This window comes from Homarus americanus, unplaced genomic scaffold (assembly GCF_018991925.1).
Source record: "Homarus americanus isolate GMGI-L3 unplaced genomic scaffold, GMGI_Hamer_2.0 scaffold56241, whole genome shotgun sequence".
Taxonomy (NCBI): Eukaryota; Metazoa; Arthropoda; class Malacostraca; order Decapoda; family Nephropidae; genus Homarus; species Homarus americanus.
In genome coordinates this window covers 2,042,354-2,058,394 of record NW_024740202.1, presented here as the reverse complement: position 1 = coordinate 2,058,394, position 16,041 = coordinate 2,042,354, and the positions used below count along the sequence as shown (strand labels likewise).

Here is a 16,041-nt window from a genome sequence, read left to right as displayed (position 1 = left end):
TGTGTGTGTGTGTGGTGTTTTACCATTTAAAGGCAGAAATATCTTTTATTTTTCAGAACCTTACTCTGGAGACCATATACTACACTGGGTATATCACACCCATATATTTTTTTTCTTCTTTCTTAATTTTACTCTTTCCATGAGTTCATATCAACTCAATATGGTTTAACTATTTACTTTGTTCATTTTCTATTATGCAATTCCACACTTAGAAGCCAGTGCATTATACCTTTTGTTCATTATTTCTGTGCAGTAGTAAAGTGCATAGACTACAGTACTGTACTCTATCTAATCCATTCATCTATGTCATCACAAGTGAATGTGCAACCCTAAAACTCATTACTGGAACCCTGAATAACAAATATACATTGTATACTGTACAGTAATGTAATGAATTTCAACAATTCTACTAGCCATCCACATAAATGAAGCATTACTATAAATAAGATATCAAGAGTAACATTTTCAGCCACTTTTCACTAAGGTGTGCTCACTGACACATTAACACAGGTAACAGTAATCAGTGCTTCTTCTGGTCAATACTGTTCAAACTTATTAACCTTTCTTTGGCCTCATCCTCATCAGATCCACTCAAGATTCTTTTGAACAAATCAAATTTATTTTACACGTTATTATATTCTGGTGATTTAACTCATAACATTATAATTATTAGTGCCTCAAACTACAAAATCTGCTTAAAATTAAAATAAAAAAAATATTATAAATAAAATCACATCTAGAGTGCCTGTTCTTCCAAAGGAAAATATCAAAGGATCAAAGGAATATACTGTAATGTATCCTCAAAGATACTCAATATTGACAAAGACAAAAACTCCTAAATTTTTTAAACACTTTAACATGTAAAAGGTTGCCCCATTTGTTGTCTGCTTACATACCTCATCGTCATGGATGTCTTTGAGGGTGTATGACAGCACAGTGATGCCCATATTTATCAAGTCGCTGGATGCAACTTCAAAAACATTCTGGTTGAATTTTTTACGGTCCTTGTAGATCTCCTGTGAGTTGCAGAAAAGTTGAATAAGTGTTCAATAAACATACACAATAAAACAAGAGACCCTCATGGCTGCTGCTGCTCATATGAAGACACCTAAATTTTGGCCGCTGAAATCCATCAATTAACATGAGCTGAAAAACCTGCAGTCAATAATGATCCCTATTCAAAAATTTAATTTTAAGAACTTAATATAAAACTACATCCTTTACATTTACTTCAAGGGTGCAAAGGTGCTAAACATCTCCTAGTTTGGTGAAGCATCTGTTTCAAACATTGAAAGAATTTAGGTCAAGAGATGCCTGGAAATACAAATATCACCCAAAAGTACTGCAAGTTATCTTTTCCACACTAAAAAATATTGCCTTTTTTTTACTTAAACTTTACAAAGACAACCACAAATATTTGTGAGACAAAATTCACGAGGAAAAGAACAAAGCATAATTTATACCAGTGTGGAAAATATGTCATTTTCTGAGAAAAAAAGACATTAATTAATGGGACCTGTATTTACACTACTGTGTACAGTTTACTTGTACAGTATATTACCAAAAATAACACAAGAACAACAATGTACACTCGCACCAAAAAGTATCGGTGCAGGGCGAGATCGACGAGTTCCGAAACGATACGTATACACTGTGATATGTCGGGAAGGTTGGTATGTGTATCCTCATAACCCCCCCCTCCTTCCACTAGGTGTTGCCATATGGCTGACAATCAGGGCTGCCAACATACGGCTGGAACAACTCGCCTTTCCCAATACATATCGTCACTGGTCTCAAATTGTTCACACTACAGTATGCACCGATACTTTTTGTTGCGAGTGTACAGTACTTTTAAAAACCCATTAGACCCTTTGTTTGTGCTCATCCTAAAAGTTATTGTGACATTTAAACAACAGACTGTAGTGAGTAATCAAAACTCATTTAACAAGAAGGTGACAGTGCAGAAATTTAACAGGAAAAACTGACAAATAAACCCGAAAGTCTTGGTACAGTAAAATATGTCAACCAAATCGCTTAGAACCCGGGACATTCCGGAAAAAATGGATTTTTACATAGTGGACACTCATGTATACCGGTAAGTGTCCAGGGAAAGCATGTTAGAAGCCATAGTACTCGCGTCAGCTTGGTTATACTGTACACGTATTGTTAGTCTGTAAATACCTGTACACTAATTTAACTACAGTGGTCCCTCGGTTAACGAACGTTTCGATTAACGAAATTTTGGTTAACGAATTACCTCCCATAAGGATCTTCAATTCAGTTAACGAACAAAACTTCGATTAACGAAACCCTTACGACAAACACGTTTTGTTGTGAGCATCAGCTGATCAGCTGATGGGCTAGTCTACCAATTCAGTAATCTGTTCTATGTTTACATTCGTTTCCAGTAGAGTAAATATCAAGAAAGTTGTGCTCTTTAATATTTTTTGCATTTTTTATATTAAAATTATGTCATTTCAAAATTTAGTTAACATATTGATAATATATGCAGTACAGGGAACAAGTTTTCTGTGCGCCCATCAGCCGCTTGAGTCACCCACCAGGCGTCAGTTTGGCTTTGTTTACAGTGGAGTGAACATCGATTTTGTTAGTGTCTTGAATATTTTTGCATTTTTACATTAAAATTATTGGTCATTCTGAAATTTATTTAACACATTGATAATATATAGTGCAGTGCAGTGTTGATTTAAATAAAATAATCTTGAATTACACCTAGTGAACTTCAAATTTTATTGGTGAAAATACTGCATCAAGCATGGGTCCAAAGAAAGGCAATTTCTCCTCCATCCCCACTTCCTTCTCTTATCCCGTCTCCTCCACCCCCACTTCTAATTCCCATCATCATCATCAACCAGCAACCTTCTACATACACACTTCAAAGTAAGTGTACTTTACTGCATTTTTTTTTACTTTGTATGTACTTTTCGGTGAACTGGAACCAATTACCCAATATCCCATTGAAACAATTGATTTGGTTAACGAAATTTTCGGTTAACAAACGACTCTGTGGAACGAATTGTGTTCGTTAACCCAGGGACCACTGTAATGTAGTCATTTATTCTCTAACACTATAAGTGTTTTAAGTTTACAAATAAGTTTTCACCAGGTCATAATTCTCCTATAATCACCATATAACTTACTCCTCAAAGGAAGACAAATACACTCATCGCTCACACCACCATGCACAGTCACTTAGCTAGTTGCCTGATTATCCAATTTCTCCTCATTTACTTTCATGTAATATATGGATAATTAAGTAAAAGAAAATTGATGTATATTCTTGAATTCCATATCCAGAATGCTCAAATCTTCCATAAAATAGATTATTTCACAAAGTAGATTTTTGGTTGACAGATACTTTATTGCAGGCAGTAATGAAACACCACTAAAAACAGTCTTAGGAGAGCCCAATCAAGTAACCTACATGCCAATAACACCCATGCACTCTACAAACAAGAAAACTTGATCACCAAAAAATGTATTGTTAGGTACTACTGTACTTGTACTAATACTACAAGTTAGGGTCTACTGATTTAACTCTTTCCAGTTGTGAAGCCAATTTAAACCTGTGCAAGTTCTGTACATAATATAATGATGATCATGCCATATGGGATTCATTTGGTAGCCAAATACTATATCTTTTCTGAAGATTTCTGTAATATTAAAAGCAGTGACTACAGAAAAAATCATCACATATCTTATATGTTGGGTACATTTTTATTTTATATATTAAAGGGAATGAGTGGGAAATTTAATATTGTACTACAAATACTTAAAAAGGATCGATATTATCAAACGAACATTTCTGTTGAAAATCAATAAATGTTTCAATTTTTAAAAAGTTTGATCTAATATGTACGTACTTATCACTGAAACAAGCACAGTCAAAGAAAATAGTCGTGTTACACCCCCTAGTGTTGTGTTTTGAAACTGATGACAAAGAATTTGAGTAAAGTGACAGCAGAGCTTCAAGGTTCGAGTCTGAAAGGGGAACTTTACCAAAATTCTTCGTCATGGGTTTCAGAACATGAGGCACGGTAAGTGCAAGACAACTTTTTTCTTTGACTGTATCTATGGCTGTGATTTTTTGTTGTGGGTACCATTTAAAAACAAGAGCACAGGAGAAATGCATTTTACCCAAGTTCTGCTTAGTAACCATGAAAAGATATATCGGTCATGCTGAAAATTTATATTATACAGTGGTCCCTCGGTTAACGAGCGCCTCGGTTAACGAGATTTCGGTTAACGATTTACCTTCCATAAGATTCTTAACTTCGGTTAACAAGCAATCCCTCGATTAAGGAGTTTTTTACGAGCCGACTTCAACATGTTTTCGCTTGCATTTGGCGGTCCACCAGCTGTAGTATTAGTCCGCCAATACAGTAATCGGTTTTAGGGCTTAAATTCCTACTATTTTAGTAAATATCAAGAAGTTTATACTATTCAATAATTTTAAAAGTTTAATATTAACTTTTTTAGTCATTTTAACAATTATTGAACATAATTGAAGGTAAAGAAACTAGTTTCTGGCGTGCCATCCAGCCTGTTAACACACCAGACAGGCGTTAGTCTCTCTCTGTTTTCAGTGGAGGTAACATCTTGCTTGAGACTCTCTTCAACTAAACGCTTTTTTTGTGTGTTTCCAAGCAAATTATTGGTCATTTTGAAATATATTTTACATATTGACAATATATAATGCAGTGCAGTGTTGATTTAAAGAAAATAATCTTGAAATACACCAAGAGAACTAAAATTTTATGGGTGAAGGTGCCATGGGGTGACTTCTCTTCCACCCCAATGCCTTCTCTTCTTCCTTCTCCACCCCCATTCTAATTCCCATCATCATCATCCAGGAGCCTTCTACATACACACCTCAAAGTAAGTGTACTTTTCTACCTTTTTTGTTGAATTTAGGCAATTTTCGGTGAGCCAATTACCCAAAAACCCATTGAAACAATGGTTTCGGTTAACAAGTTTTTCGGTTAACGAGCAACCTGCTGGAACGGATTGTGCTCGTTAACCGAGGGACCACTGTATTATCTTTCCTCTGTTCCAGCACAAATAAGGGGAATTAAGGAAAACAGTAATCCAAAGAAAGGTAAAACATGGTAGGGGAAGAATAATGCAAAAAAGGTATAGAAAGCAACAAGACTGGCTGAAACAACAATTAGGGAAACTACACACACACACACAATTCTTCATACAAATATTCTAAATAAACAAAACCAAATTTAATCTACACACTGGTTATATTGCCTCATATCAACTCAATACACACCATGCCTATGCCAATGTAATTCAAAGTACAGTATCACATAAAAAACTATTCCACCATCCATGACCCATAATCACTCTTCAACCATTATCTGACAGCTCATGACTTTATCAATTCACCTATACAGTTCATCCACATCCATGTCTGTCTTCCTCACTCTCTTTGATCACATGAGTCTTCCTTAACAATCTCTCATCTCAAAAACAGTCCATACATCCACTGCACTATAAAGGATTCTCATTCATTTGGTTCTCCATAGTCTTGTACTCATTTTTCTTAATTAATCTTTTCTTCCCCTCTAAATCCTCTGAACGCTACACCAGTTTCACATTCATATACTCTTAAAAATACTCTGTTTATTAATGCTCTTTTAACACCTACTGTTCTTCTACATTGTGTTATATGTATTCATTTCTACTTTCTATTTTTGTCTTGTTAAAAACTGCTTTAAAATATCTAAGCTTGTATGCCCAACCCTTCTTTTCAAACATCAAAATTTACCCAATCATTTTTTGACACTGCTCTCCTACAAATGCTTCCATCTATCTCTTCCTCAGACTCAGCCAACAGCACAACTCTCACTCAATGTTACCATGTCTCACTATTCCAGTCACTCTCTTTCATTTAGTTCTCCTGTTGTTCCAGCCTTATATGTTTTAATAGCAGCCAAGCAGACTTTACACCCTTGACAAACTCCCCCAGCTATGTCAATCTGTTCATTGCTTTCAATGAGAGTAACTTCATGTCCACTGACAGAAAAATATGCATTGCAAACATATAACTGTTGCTAGCAATCACAATTATGTCATTAACATGGAGTGTATACTGTAACTGATGATCAAGCATTACTTAAGTGCTACATTAATAATTACATGATGGAAAAATAAACTGAGTATTTAGTGGAGAGTCTTGGGGTGATCCAGTACTGTACTGTATTAGGTACATGATGATGATGATGGGTAGTTGTGTTATGAACAGTAACTTTCACATGTTCTTTACTACAGCGTATGTGCATCAAACTGAAATTAATTTAATATTTCTTGTACGTATATAAGGCTCATTGGCTGGTAGGTTAATTTCTTTTCTGCGTGGATTTAAAAAATTGAAGTATGTAGATAAACGGAGTACGTAACTACAATTTTTTATATCTACACAAAAAAGACACCAACCTCAACAGACATGGACCCCATGATGGCACGCTGGTGTCCCTCGAGTGTCTCCAGGGCCACTTGTTGAACTTCTAACTCGGTCTTTCCCAGGAACTGCTCGCACGCTGCCAGCAACATCTCTTCATACTGACCTTGCACCTTCACCTGGTGTAAACAAAGATTTTATTAATGCATAGAATATTAACATAATAAGTAAACTGGAACACTGTTCTTAAAAGGTATGAAGGAAAAAGGTGTTTGGATTTAAATACAGTAATAAAGTACAGTAATTATCTTATCTGAAAGGAAGAAATAAACTTAACACAATATTAGCTTTGAATGATATAGAAACAAAATTGCACATAATTTAAATTTTGGTAACATCTAATAACTACTGTACAGTATATCATGAAGATGTTGAAGCTAAGAAAAATTTAATACAGGGGAGAAGAGGGTAGGTGTCCAGAGAGTAATGTGAAGTTAGGTGAGGAGAGTTTTATACTGGGTGAAGGTTTACTTGTTCAAAATCTTCTCCGTGGCTAATGAGTTTTATAGAGAAATTTTATAAACATATGAGAGCCCATATAGTACAGACTGATGATATGGCAGAGATGCCGAGGAGTTTTATAGGAAACGTACTCAATTGATATTAGTAAGACCCACACGAGATTATAAAATGGTAAATAATAAATTCAAGAGCATAGTTGAAACAATATTCATTTCATGGATATGGTTGGTTAGAGATTTATTTTAAACACTATGGAGGAAAGACTACACAGGAAAGTCAGATTGAGTATGAAAGAGGAGATGGAGACAAGTATTGATGAATCAATATACGTACAGTATCTGTATAGACAAAAGTAAATCGATATGAAGTATTACATGGGTACCTAGTGACAGCACTAGGATCCCGCTTTCTCTATCAAGGAATAAACAATTGAAATTGAAAAATTTAATTGATATGAAGTACAGTATACAAATTAAAATTTCGTCTCTTTTTGCATACGTACTTTGTAGTCCCCAAAATTTCCTGTCGCCTCTGATACTGTTTCAGGAACCCCGAGAGTCAGACTCATGAATCTGAAGCAGCCATGGACTGAATAATGAATCACTGTCTACTGCTTCTGGTTCACAAGTCTGAATCTCAGGGTTCGTGGAACAGCAGAAAGAGGCGACAGAGACATAATTTTGTTGGCGACTGTACAACAGAACAAACAAATAAAGCCTAATTCATATCTGGTCTGTTTTACTTAATTTTTTTTACCTAAAAAGATACAGATAAGTTAGCCGGACTCCCTCAAACCCGGAACTCTCCGATAGCCAGAACTGAAATTTGCTCAGAAAATCATTCCCAAAGTTGGAATTTTCCGGAAAATTACGGCTTTGGAACGATTTTCCAATGGGCACATTTTCTGGAAAATTCTGAGAACATTTTCCCAATACCCAGAAAATTCCAGGGAAGAGGATTTTTTCTGGCTTTGAGTGATGAAATAATGCATCATTCTGGAACTTCCGAGAACATTTTTCCGTTATCCGGAAAATTCTGGGGATGAGGGATTTTTTTCAGCTGTGAGAGAGTCATCTCGGTACCCAGAAATTTCTCATTCCCAGAAGTGCTTTGCACCAATTGTTCTGGCTAACGGAGATATCACTGTATTAATAATTTAAATAATTCACTGTTTAAACTATGAGTTGGTAAAGCCATTTGACCACAGTATGGTAGGTCTTGCTGTAGAGGGAATTAGAAGCATTATAATAAGTGTTTTAATGCAGACAGTGTACAGTATGAGTAGCAAGGGTGAGAATATTACCATAGGGCTTGATGAAGACTGGAAGGAAGAGGCACAGATAATGATAACAAATACACTGTACAAAAGATGAGTTAGGCATACCTCACAAGAACCTGAGTAGCAGAGGATTTATTGAAGGTCATGGCCAAGTGGGAGAATAACATTTATAGGAGAAGTTAATTCAATACCCATATATATATTCAACACCTAAAGTACAATGGAAATCCTCAGTATAATGGCATCATACTGTACTCAATGGATTAAATCATCATTCTCTAAGTGTTCAGTCATTATACCCACAAATTAACTGTCCTCAAGGGGTTGGCACTGTACTGATGGGGTACAGTACAATACATGAGTACTGTATATGTGTTTTACCCATTTACAATGAGTATTGGGGCTTACTGACCTGTGCAATTCCTGTGACAGAGATGGGGACACCTTGTGCTGTGTAGACCCGTGGAGACTCAACATTAAGAGTCATCACGTTCAGCGATATCCTAACAACACATGAAATACCTTATTATCCAGTGTAAGAAATAAAGGCATGAATCTACTGTTTATGTGATGACAAATATATAATCTGGCACATTCACATTATAAAATATTACAAGTACTGAAGACCACATCTTATGTAAACTTCTGTAAATATAAAATAATTCTTTATTTCCACTATTTGTACTCGGACAATACCTGCCTTGAATGAATGCCTAACCTTACTTAATTATATGCTATAACTGCACTGTATGCGGGGATCCCAATACTGTACTGTAATCTCTATGATACATGATTTAAAAGAAGTAGTTTTAACAGTAACCTCTTTCATATTTTTGAGTCAATACTGAGCCTTGGTCCTTAAATGTATTCCCAAACATCAACAAAAACCTCAAATCAACTAAAATCTTAAGAGAAAATACTATATACTTTACTGTACATACTTTCAAGTCACTGACACCATCAATTATGGATATCATACCATGGCAACATTCTCTGAAAATATTCTTAGCATGCTAAACACAGTACAGTGCAGTAATAGGGTTTTCCCATACAGAATTAAAATTCAAATTCATGTATACTGTACTGGTGCCTGAAAAAATTCTCAGTTGAGCATTTTTAAATGTTTACATTTTGTAAACTAACTCAAATATTAATCTGTACATACTGTACCATAAGATGGGAACATGGGAGAGAATGAACTGTGAGGGGCAAGTTTTTCAAATGAAGACATCTTACCTCCATTACAGTGTAGTACAGTACTATACCTGAGTGGCTAAGAGTAGTAGCTCAGTCTTTTGTTGCATCAGTCAAAACCATAACAAAATACCATTTCATTAAAATATTCATGAAAGAATTGTATACAATATTACTTTGTCCACTTTTACAATCAATTATTGTACTGTAATCATAAGAAACTTGCCTCTCACAAAAAATATGCATATAATAAACTACATTAAATCTAGGAATGTAAACAATATTATTAAAGACAACAAAACTTAAACAGAAAGCAAGAAAATTAAGATAAACCCCTTGACGACATCTCAATAAGGATAAAAATAAACCTGGAAAATATCCCTAACATGCTTAATACAGCATAAAGCAAATATTTCATGACGAATCGTCATATAATTTCACGTACACTATATACAGTCCCCCCAAAAAGAGTATCGTTGGATTTTCCATCGCTATAATTTGAAATGCTGAACGTGTTTGATATGATCCCCAGTGCATCAACGTAAGTTGGTATGCTTCCTTGCCATATTAACAACAGCTAGAGACAGGCAGGATTAGGGGAGGGAGTCGTCCTTGTATGACATACTAGATACTTTAATATAATAAGAAATCCATTCATGCTCAAAGGTCGTGGATGTAAATACCATTCAGAAATAGGTTGAGTAACATTACTTGGAAAGTTTCAAATCACATCAACCCAATGACTAACAATACTTTTGGGGGAACTGTACATGGCATACCAAAGACAAAAATGAGTCTATTACTGAATTAAGCAAATGGAGAGAAACATGCACAAGCACCAAAGTAAAGCGGAGGTGAAGAAAATAAAAAAGAATGAGGCAAAAATAATAGAGCATCCCAACAATTATGAACACACAACAGGCATAAGGAAAACAGTAAGTAAAATACAGTATTTGCCACAGCCAGTTAACAACTCATTAAGGCACCCGAGCTGGATGCATAGAATCAGCCCAATTAAACACACTATAACACAAACAGATGTAGATATAACATTTTATCATGCTTTAAAGAATATATACCGTACTGTATGCCATAATCACAAATTAAATCCATTTACCACAAATCAGTGATCCTACATGTGTAATCACATCAGTATAAAATATCAAAGCAAAGTTATTTTCATTCAAAAAAGCTACAGCATTGCAAAAGTAATACTGTAATCAAACATCAGATATTCTACTGATTGATAGCATAAGTACAAATCATACAAATGTACTGTGTCACAGAATATAAAAGTATAAATACAGTACTAGTCAACACAATGTTTGCTATGTAATTACTTCTAATCAAATATTTCATCAGCATAAAAGTTTACACCTCAGAAAACTTTTCAGGAATTACTATACAGTATAAGATAATGTTTAAGTAACAAAGGATTAATCATTACTGTTCTAATACTGTACAGTACTAAAGAATAAGACTAACAGTGAGCAACAAATATTGTACCTGTAGCTTTTCATCTCCAAACAAAAACTATTATTATGGTACAGAATTAGAGTACCTTACTGTATGTATCACACAATAATATTTAGATAACTAGTAAATTGATTAACTGACTTTTATTTGAGTTAAATAGAAATACAGTAAGTGGCCTTCTGTTAATTTTACATTTTTGAGCTTCAGTACATAAATTTTATGCATACTGTATTTTCTCTCATATCAAGGAAGCCTTAAAGACTTGCAAATTATAACATTTCCAATATATTTTTGTTTTTTAACTCTTCTAACCTTTTAACATTACCGTATAGTGCACATGGCCAGAACTATGAACAAATACAGTACAGTGTACTGTACTTCCTTTCATTTCCCCATTATTCATTTTGACAGTTCTAATACTGTGTTTTGTATCATTGTACACACACACACACACATATATATACTGTACAGTATATATAGAGCAGTACTGTATATAATGTAGTGACTAAATATAACTGTTGCAGCATATCAGTGCGGCAGTTGTTTCCTGCAGTCTTCAATGAACCAATCCAACTGCCCTCTGGAAAAGGTATACCAGTATAGGTAACTCAAGATATCCAGTTCATTTTGGAAGAATACCAGTACAATAGTATTCATTCACACTGACATCCTGTGCCTAAGAGTGACAGTCACAGCCACTAGCAAATAATAATACAACCTAAAGCTGAAGATCAATCCTAGGACCTCAAACTCAAGACCAAAACTGTATTAACACCATCTGGACATCCACAACAGTGAGAGTGAATTTAGCAAAAAGCTATATTGAAGTGATAAAGCAACATGGAGGAGTTTATAAAATAGAATATTATCAGCAATACCAGTATATTACAGTACAGGTAGTTTGACTCCAGCCACTGTATTTAACTCCCTTGAAAAAATGCAAGAAAAAACTTCAATCAAAACTCTTTACATACCACAGTTGGGTAGATAACCAAATTGATGTAATGACACCAGTGGTCATTCATGTCAAACTTTCATTTTTCAGACTAAAAATGAAAGTAGAGTGGATAAATTAGATTTCCACAAGAATAAATAAAATGTGTTATTTAGTTGGATAAATAAAATAGATAAATTGCAAGCTGAAAAATCTGCCAGTACTTTCAGTGTACTACTGTATATACAGTATATGAGTGGAAATTATGTCATTATATTTGAAAGTAAGGCCAATTGCTAAAGTTTCTGCTGCATTTCCACTTGCTACTCCTAGAGTGAGGTGCATATCTGCATATTCACCAAATATATACCAGTACTCCTCCATGTTTTGTTATAAGTACTCACTCAAAGTTAGTTAAGTGACATTCCGTCCTGAACCAGTAGAGGTGGAAGCTTAAACCGACCACCCCATCCCCTCTCTCTCTCTGGGTGGGTGTCTTCATACTACCCACAAGATGCCTCTGCTCATTTCTCTCCTTTAACAAGCACTTATTCACACCTATTCCCATCTCCTTCCATTCAGGAATACAACATTTACTTGATAAAGGTACCCTGTGTACATGTTTATCAAACAAAAAATAAAATTAAAGCACTGTAACTACAGTACCCCAGGATGGTCTGCATAACCTTCTCAATCCACTGGCAATCACACATAACCTCTACACAACCTTCTCACTTTTTTGCTTTCTCTTCCTCGTGAAGATCATGGATAATAAGGCATATTTAAGGCCAATGTCTTAAAAGGAATTACTGTCAATTTACTACAGTATAAGAGAAAAGTGAAAACAAACTAAACAACGTGTTATGACATTTACAGAGCAACAGGCTACCCACTCTACACTACAGTATTACAAAAATTCTCTACCATTACAATCATTCCATTTTACTTTTCACACAGCCATCTTCAACCTAACAAAAAAATACCACTCTGAATGTAAAGTTTTCACAGAGCTTCAAATGCACACATTATTGCAATTAGTGTAGCATACCATCACTCCCAATGAGCTTCATCAAATAAATGAGAAATGCAATGACCACAAGTTGTTAACATAGTTGAAACAACTCGGACATCAATTAGTATGTTTGTTTTTGTTTTCTTTGCACATAACATCCAGGCCCTTCCTGAACAAAGATAAGTTAAGTGACAAAGAGTAAACACCATTCAATAACCATCATCATGCTAACAAACTGAACACTGATCTGGCATGTGCTTGACCTTGTCTTCTGGGCAACACTTTACAGTAATGCCTCAATAATTCCAATTATTTTATTAAAACAAAAATCTGGACAATTTTCTAGATTCCAAAATCTAGAAAACAATATTTAAAAATAATATCAATACTGTACTGTTATTATTGTCCACTCTGTATCTGTATTTTTCTTGCTAAATAAACTTTTTCAATATCAGTATCAATAAAATGGATCCTTTTAGATTATTTCAAGAAGATAAAAGAAAATGGTTTCATTTTATATTGTCAATACAGTATAAACTATATTAATGAATGATGCAGAGGCTCTGCCGAGGACACAGTTAAACATACTGTTTAATTTACAGATACTATACTATACTGTACAATAGGCCAAACATAATAATTTGAGTTACTTCAGCATCATCTTCGTAAACAATTATATTGAATTAAAAGAGGTTTTACTGTCAAAAGCTAGTTGAGTAATGTAAAACACTAAGTAAAATCAATATCCAGTGCATATATACAAAAGTTAAATATCCTATGTTGTGCAGTACTGTACCCAACTTTCATCTCCAATACTGTATATTTGAAGATAATCAACTGAAGTATTGTGGACTTTTTCCTTTCATACAGTGTAATCATAAAAGTTTACAGCTTTTCCTTCGAGTCAAAATGTGAGAAAATGCTCTAATTTTCTAATACTGTAATATTGTTTATACCAGAAATGACGTTGAATGGTTGAAAGGCAACTCTGTCGTACAAGTGTACCGTCATCTCCTTTCTACAGATATTTTCCTTCAAATTATTTAATTGACTCCTTGTCAAAATTTTTGGTGCACAGTACTGAGCTGTGCTATACAGTACTCTCAAAAGAAGTATCCAAATCCTGAATATGCCAGAAGACACAAATAATAATAATTTGTGAGATCTTGTTAATGTTAACATAACTCAATGCAACTTATGCTAAACAAAAAAGTTACAATTTGCAACACATTTTTGTACTGTACTACCCGGTGTATTATAGGAAGTGAGAATGTTGCCAGTGGAATAAAACTTGAAGCAAAAAATAATACCAAAAATTTTGTTTGTTCTGAATACCTGTACAGACTAGGGTACTGTACTGTACAGTACTTAAAAATTAATGTACAGTTCGTATATAAAAATACAGTAAAGTTCAAATAAAATTTTCCAGATTTTTTTAAAGTTTGCAATTTTATTTCATCAAATTTAAAATACTGTACTGTACCTGTAATGTACAGTACTTGTTTACTCTATTCGGTATTCAAAAAATCTTCACTGAAAAAACTATAAACTTTATATTTCACAATTTAAACTGTACCTCTCCCAGCAAGAGGCTCATCACAATGTCTTTGGAGTTGCTGGCCACTTTGCCTTTCAGTCTCACACAGGGACCTAGCAACTAAGCTCCATCCACTTCTAGTAAGCTCAGCAACTGTTAGAATTTGTAACAGTTGATTGGCTCCTCGTTACTAAGGGAGTCTCACTGTGAAATGAGCAAATTCATGGACTTCTTTTTTCTTTCTTTTTTTAAACAATGTTACTTTTTCCTTGTAAAAAAATTTCAAAAACAAAATTGTATCAGACATTGATAAGAACAAAATGGCTGTGAATTTGCTATTGAGGTAGCAGGAATGACTTAGCAACCAGCAAACTTCTAGGTACAGTTAAGATTGTTATGAATGCCAGGGGTGGATGGACCATAGTCAATAATTCTACTGGAGAAAAAGCTAGATTTAAACTTCTAAAAATAATGCTCACAAAACAATAATCAACTGCTATGCACACTCATCATCTATTTAGATAAATGCTCCTAAATAGAGATGGGTTTCTAAAGGCATATAATAAAAGATGGAAATGACTATAATTAACACTTGAGAAACTAGTCAAAACAATCAGTAACTTGCCTGGTCACACTACTAAGTCAAGAAAGTTAGTACAGGTAGTTCTGCTATAACGCGATAATTGTGTTCTTGTAAAATATCGTGTTATAGAAAATCGCGTAATAGAAATAACAGGGCTTATGGAGAAAATAGGGTTAGGTGCAGATTACTCGAAATCGAAAAAATTTAGTAGTTAGCCTAACACAAAGGATAGCACAGTCTAAATAAATGTTACATTCATATCTAATAATGAAATCATACAGTAAATTTAACACTTTACCTTGAAAAAATATGAATGTAACTTGATGGGGGAGAAGGGTGATTTTGAGGTTGATAACATCGAGCTTCTCTTCAAGTGTTATATCCTTTCTTTTACGATAATCACCGGGAATTCTATCATCAGAACGCCTTTTGGAGATATTCTTCTTTACCATATTCACAGTTAATACCACAAAATTGGAGAAATAGTAAGCAAAAATCGCGTTATAGCAAACAAGCGTTCGCGTTATACAAATATTGTTCCGAATTCATAAATCGCGTTAGAGCAAATTCGCGTTATCAAAACACGCGTTATAGCAGAACTCACTGTACAGATGCACAAGTGAAAGAGTAATTAACAACATTTAATATGTATACTGTGAGATTCCAGCGCTCATCTTTACTGAAACCTTAAATCAGTGTTACAGCATGAGGTTTAAATACTGTACAGTACTACTGTAGATACAAACAAACTACAGTACTGTATAACTATGCAACTCTGTAAAAACACTAGGAGGCAAGGTTAGTAATAAAATAAAAAAATAAATAAATAAATAACTGGACATTCATGATATACCTCTGTACTTGCTGCACAGTGGGCCAAACGAATGCTCGTCCACCAGGGACCAAAAGAGGCTTTCTGTGGCAACATCCTGTAACACAAACACACAGCTGTCACTCCTCAACACAACACATAACATGGATGACAACAAGTGTGTGTGTGTGTGTCAAGCAATGCTGCTGCAGGTTCCCATACAATGGTAAGGAAGTTCCCCTTCACGGTAGCACACCAATGCA

The 16,041-nt window shown here is 34.5% G+C and overlaps 1 protein-coding gene across 7 annotated transcripts in view; it reads right to left on the bottom strand.

Moving 5' to 3' along the window:
- LOC121875308 (flotillin-1-like) overlaps positions 1-16,041 on the bottom strand; it is a 61,994-nt gene that overhangs the window by 34,673 nt on the left and 11,280 nt on the right. For 5 of the 7 annotated variants that reach the window (XM_042379792.1, XM_042379796.1, XM_042379797.1 and 2 more), the window contains 3 exons: positions 8,644-8,734; positions 6,466-6,609; positions 897-1,016 (listed from right to left, as the gene is read on the bottom strand). In XM_042379792.1, the coding sequence (XP_042235726.1) occupies positions 897-1,016; positions 6,466-6,609; positions 8,644-8,734 (355 nt within the window). Of the gene's footprint in view, positions 1-896; positions 1,017-6,465; positions 6,610-8,643; positions 8,735-15,820; positions 15,897-16,041 lie in introns of all 7 variants that reach the window. The other 2 variants (XM_042379793.1, XM_042379795.1) reach the window with 1 other exon arrangement.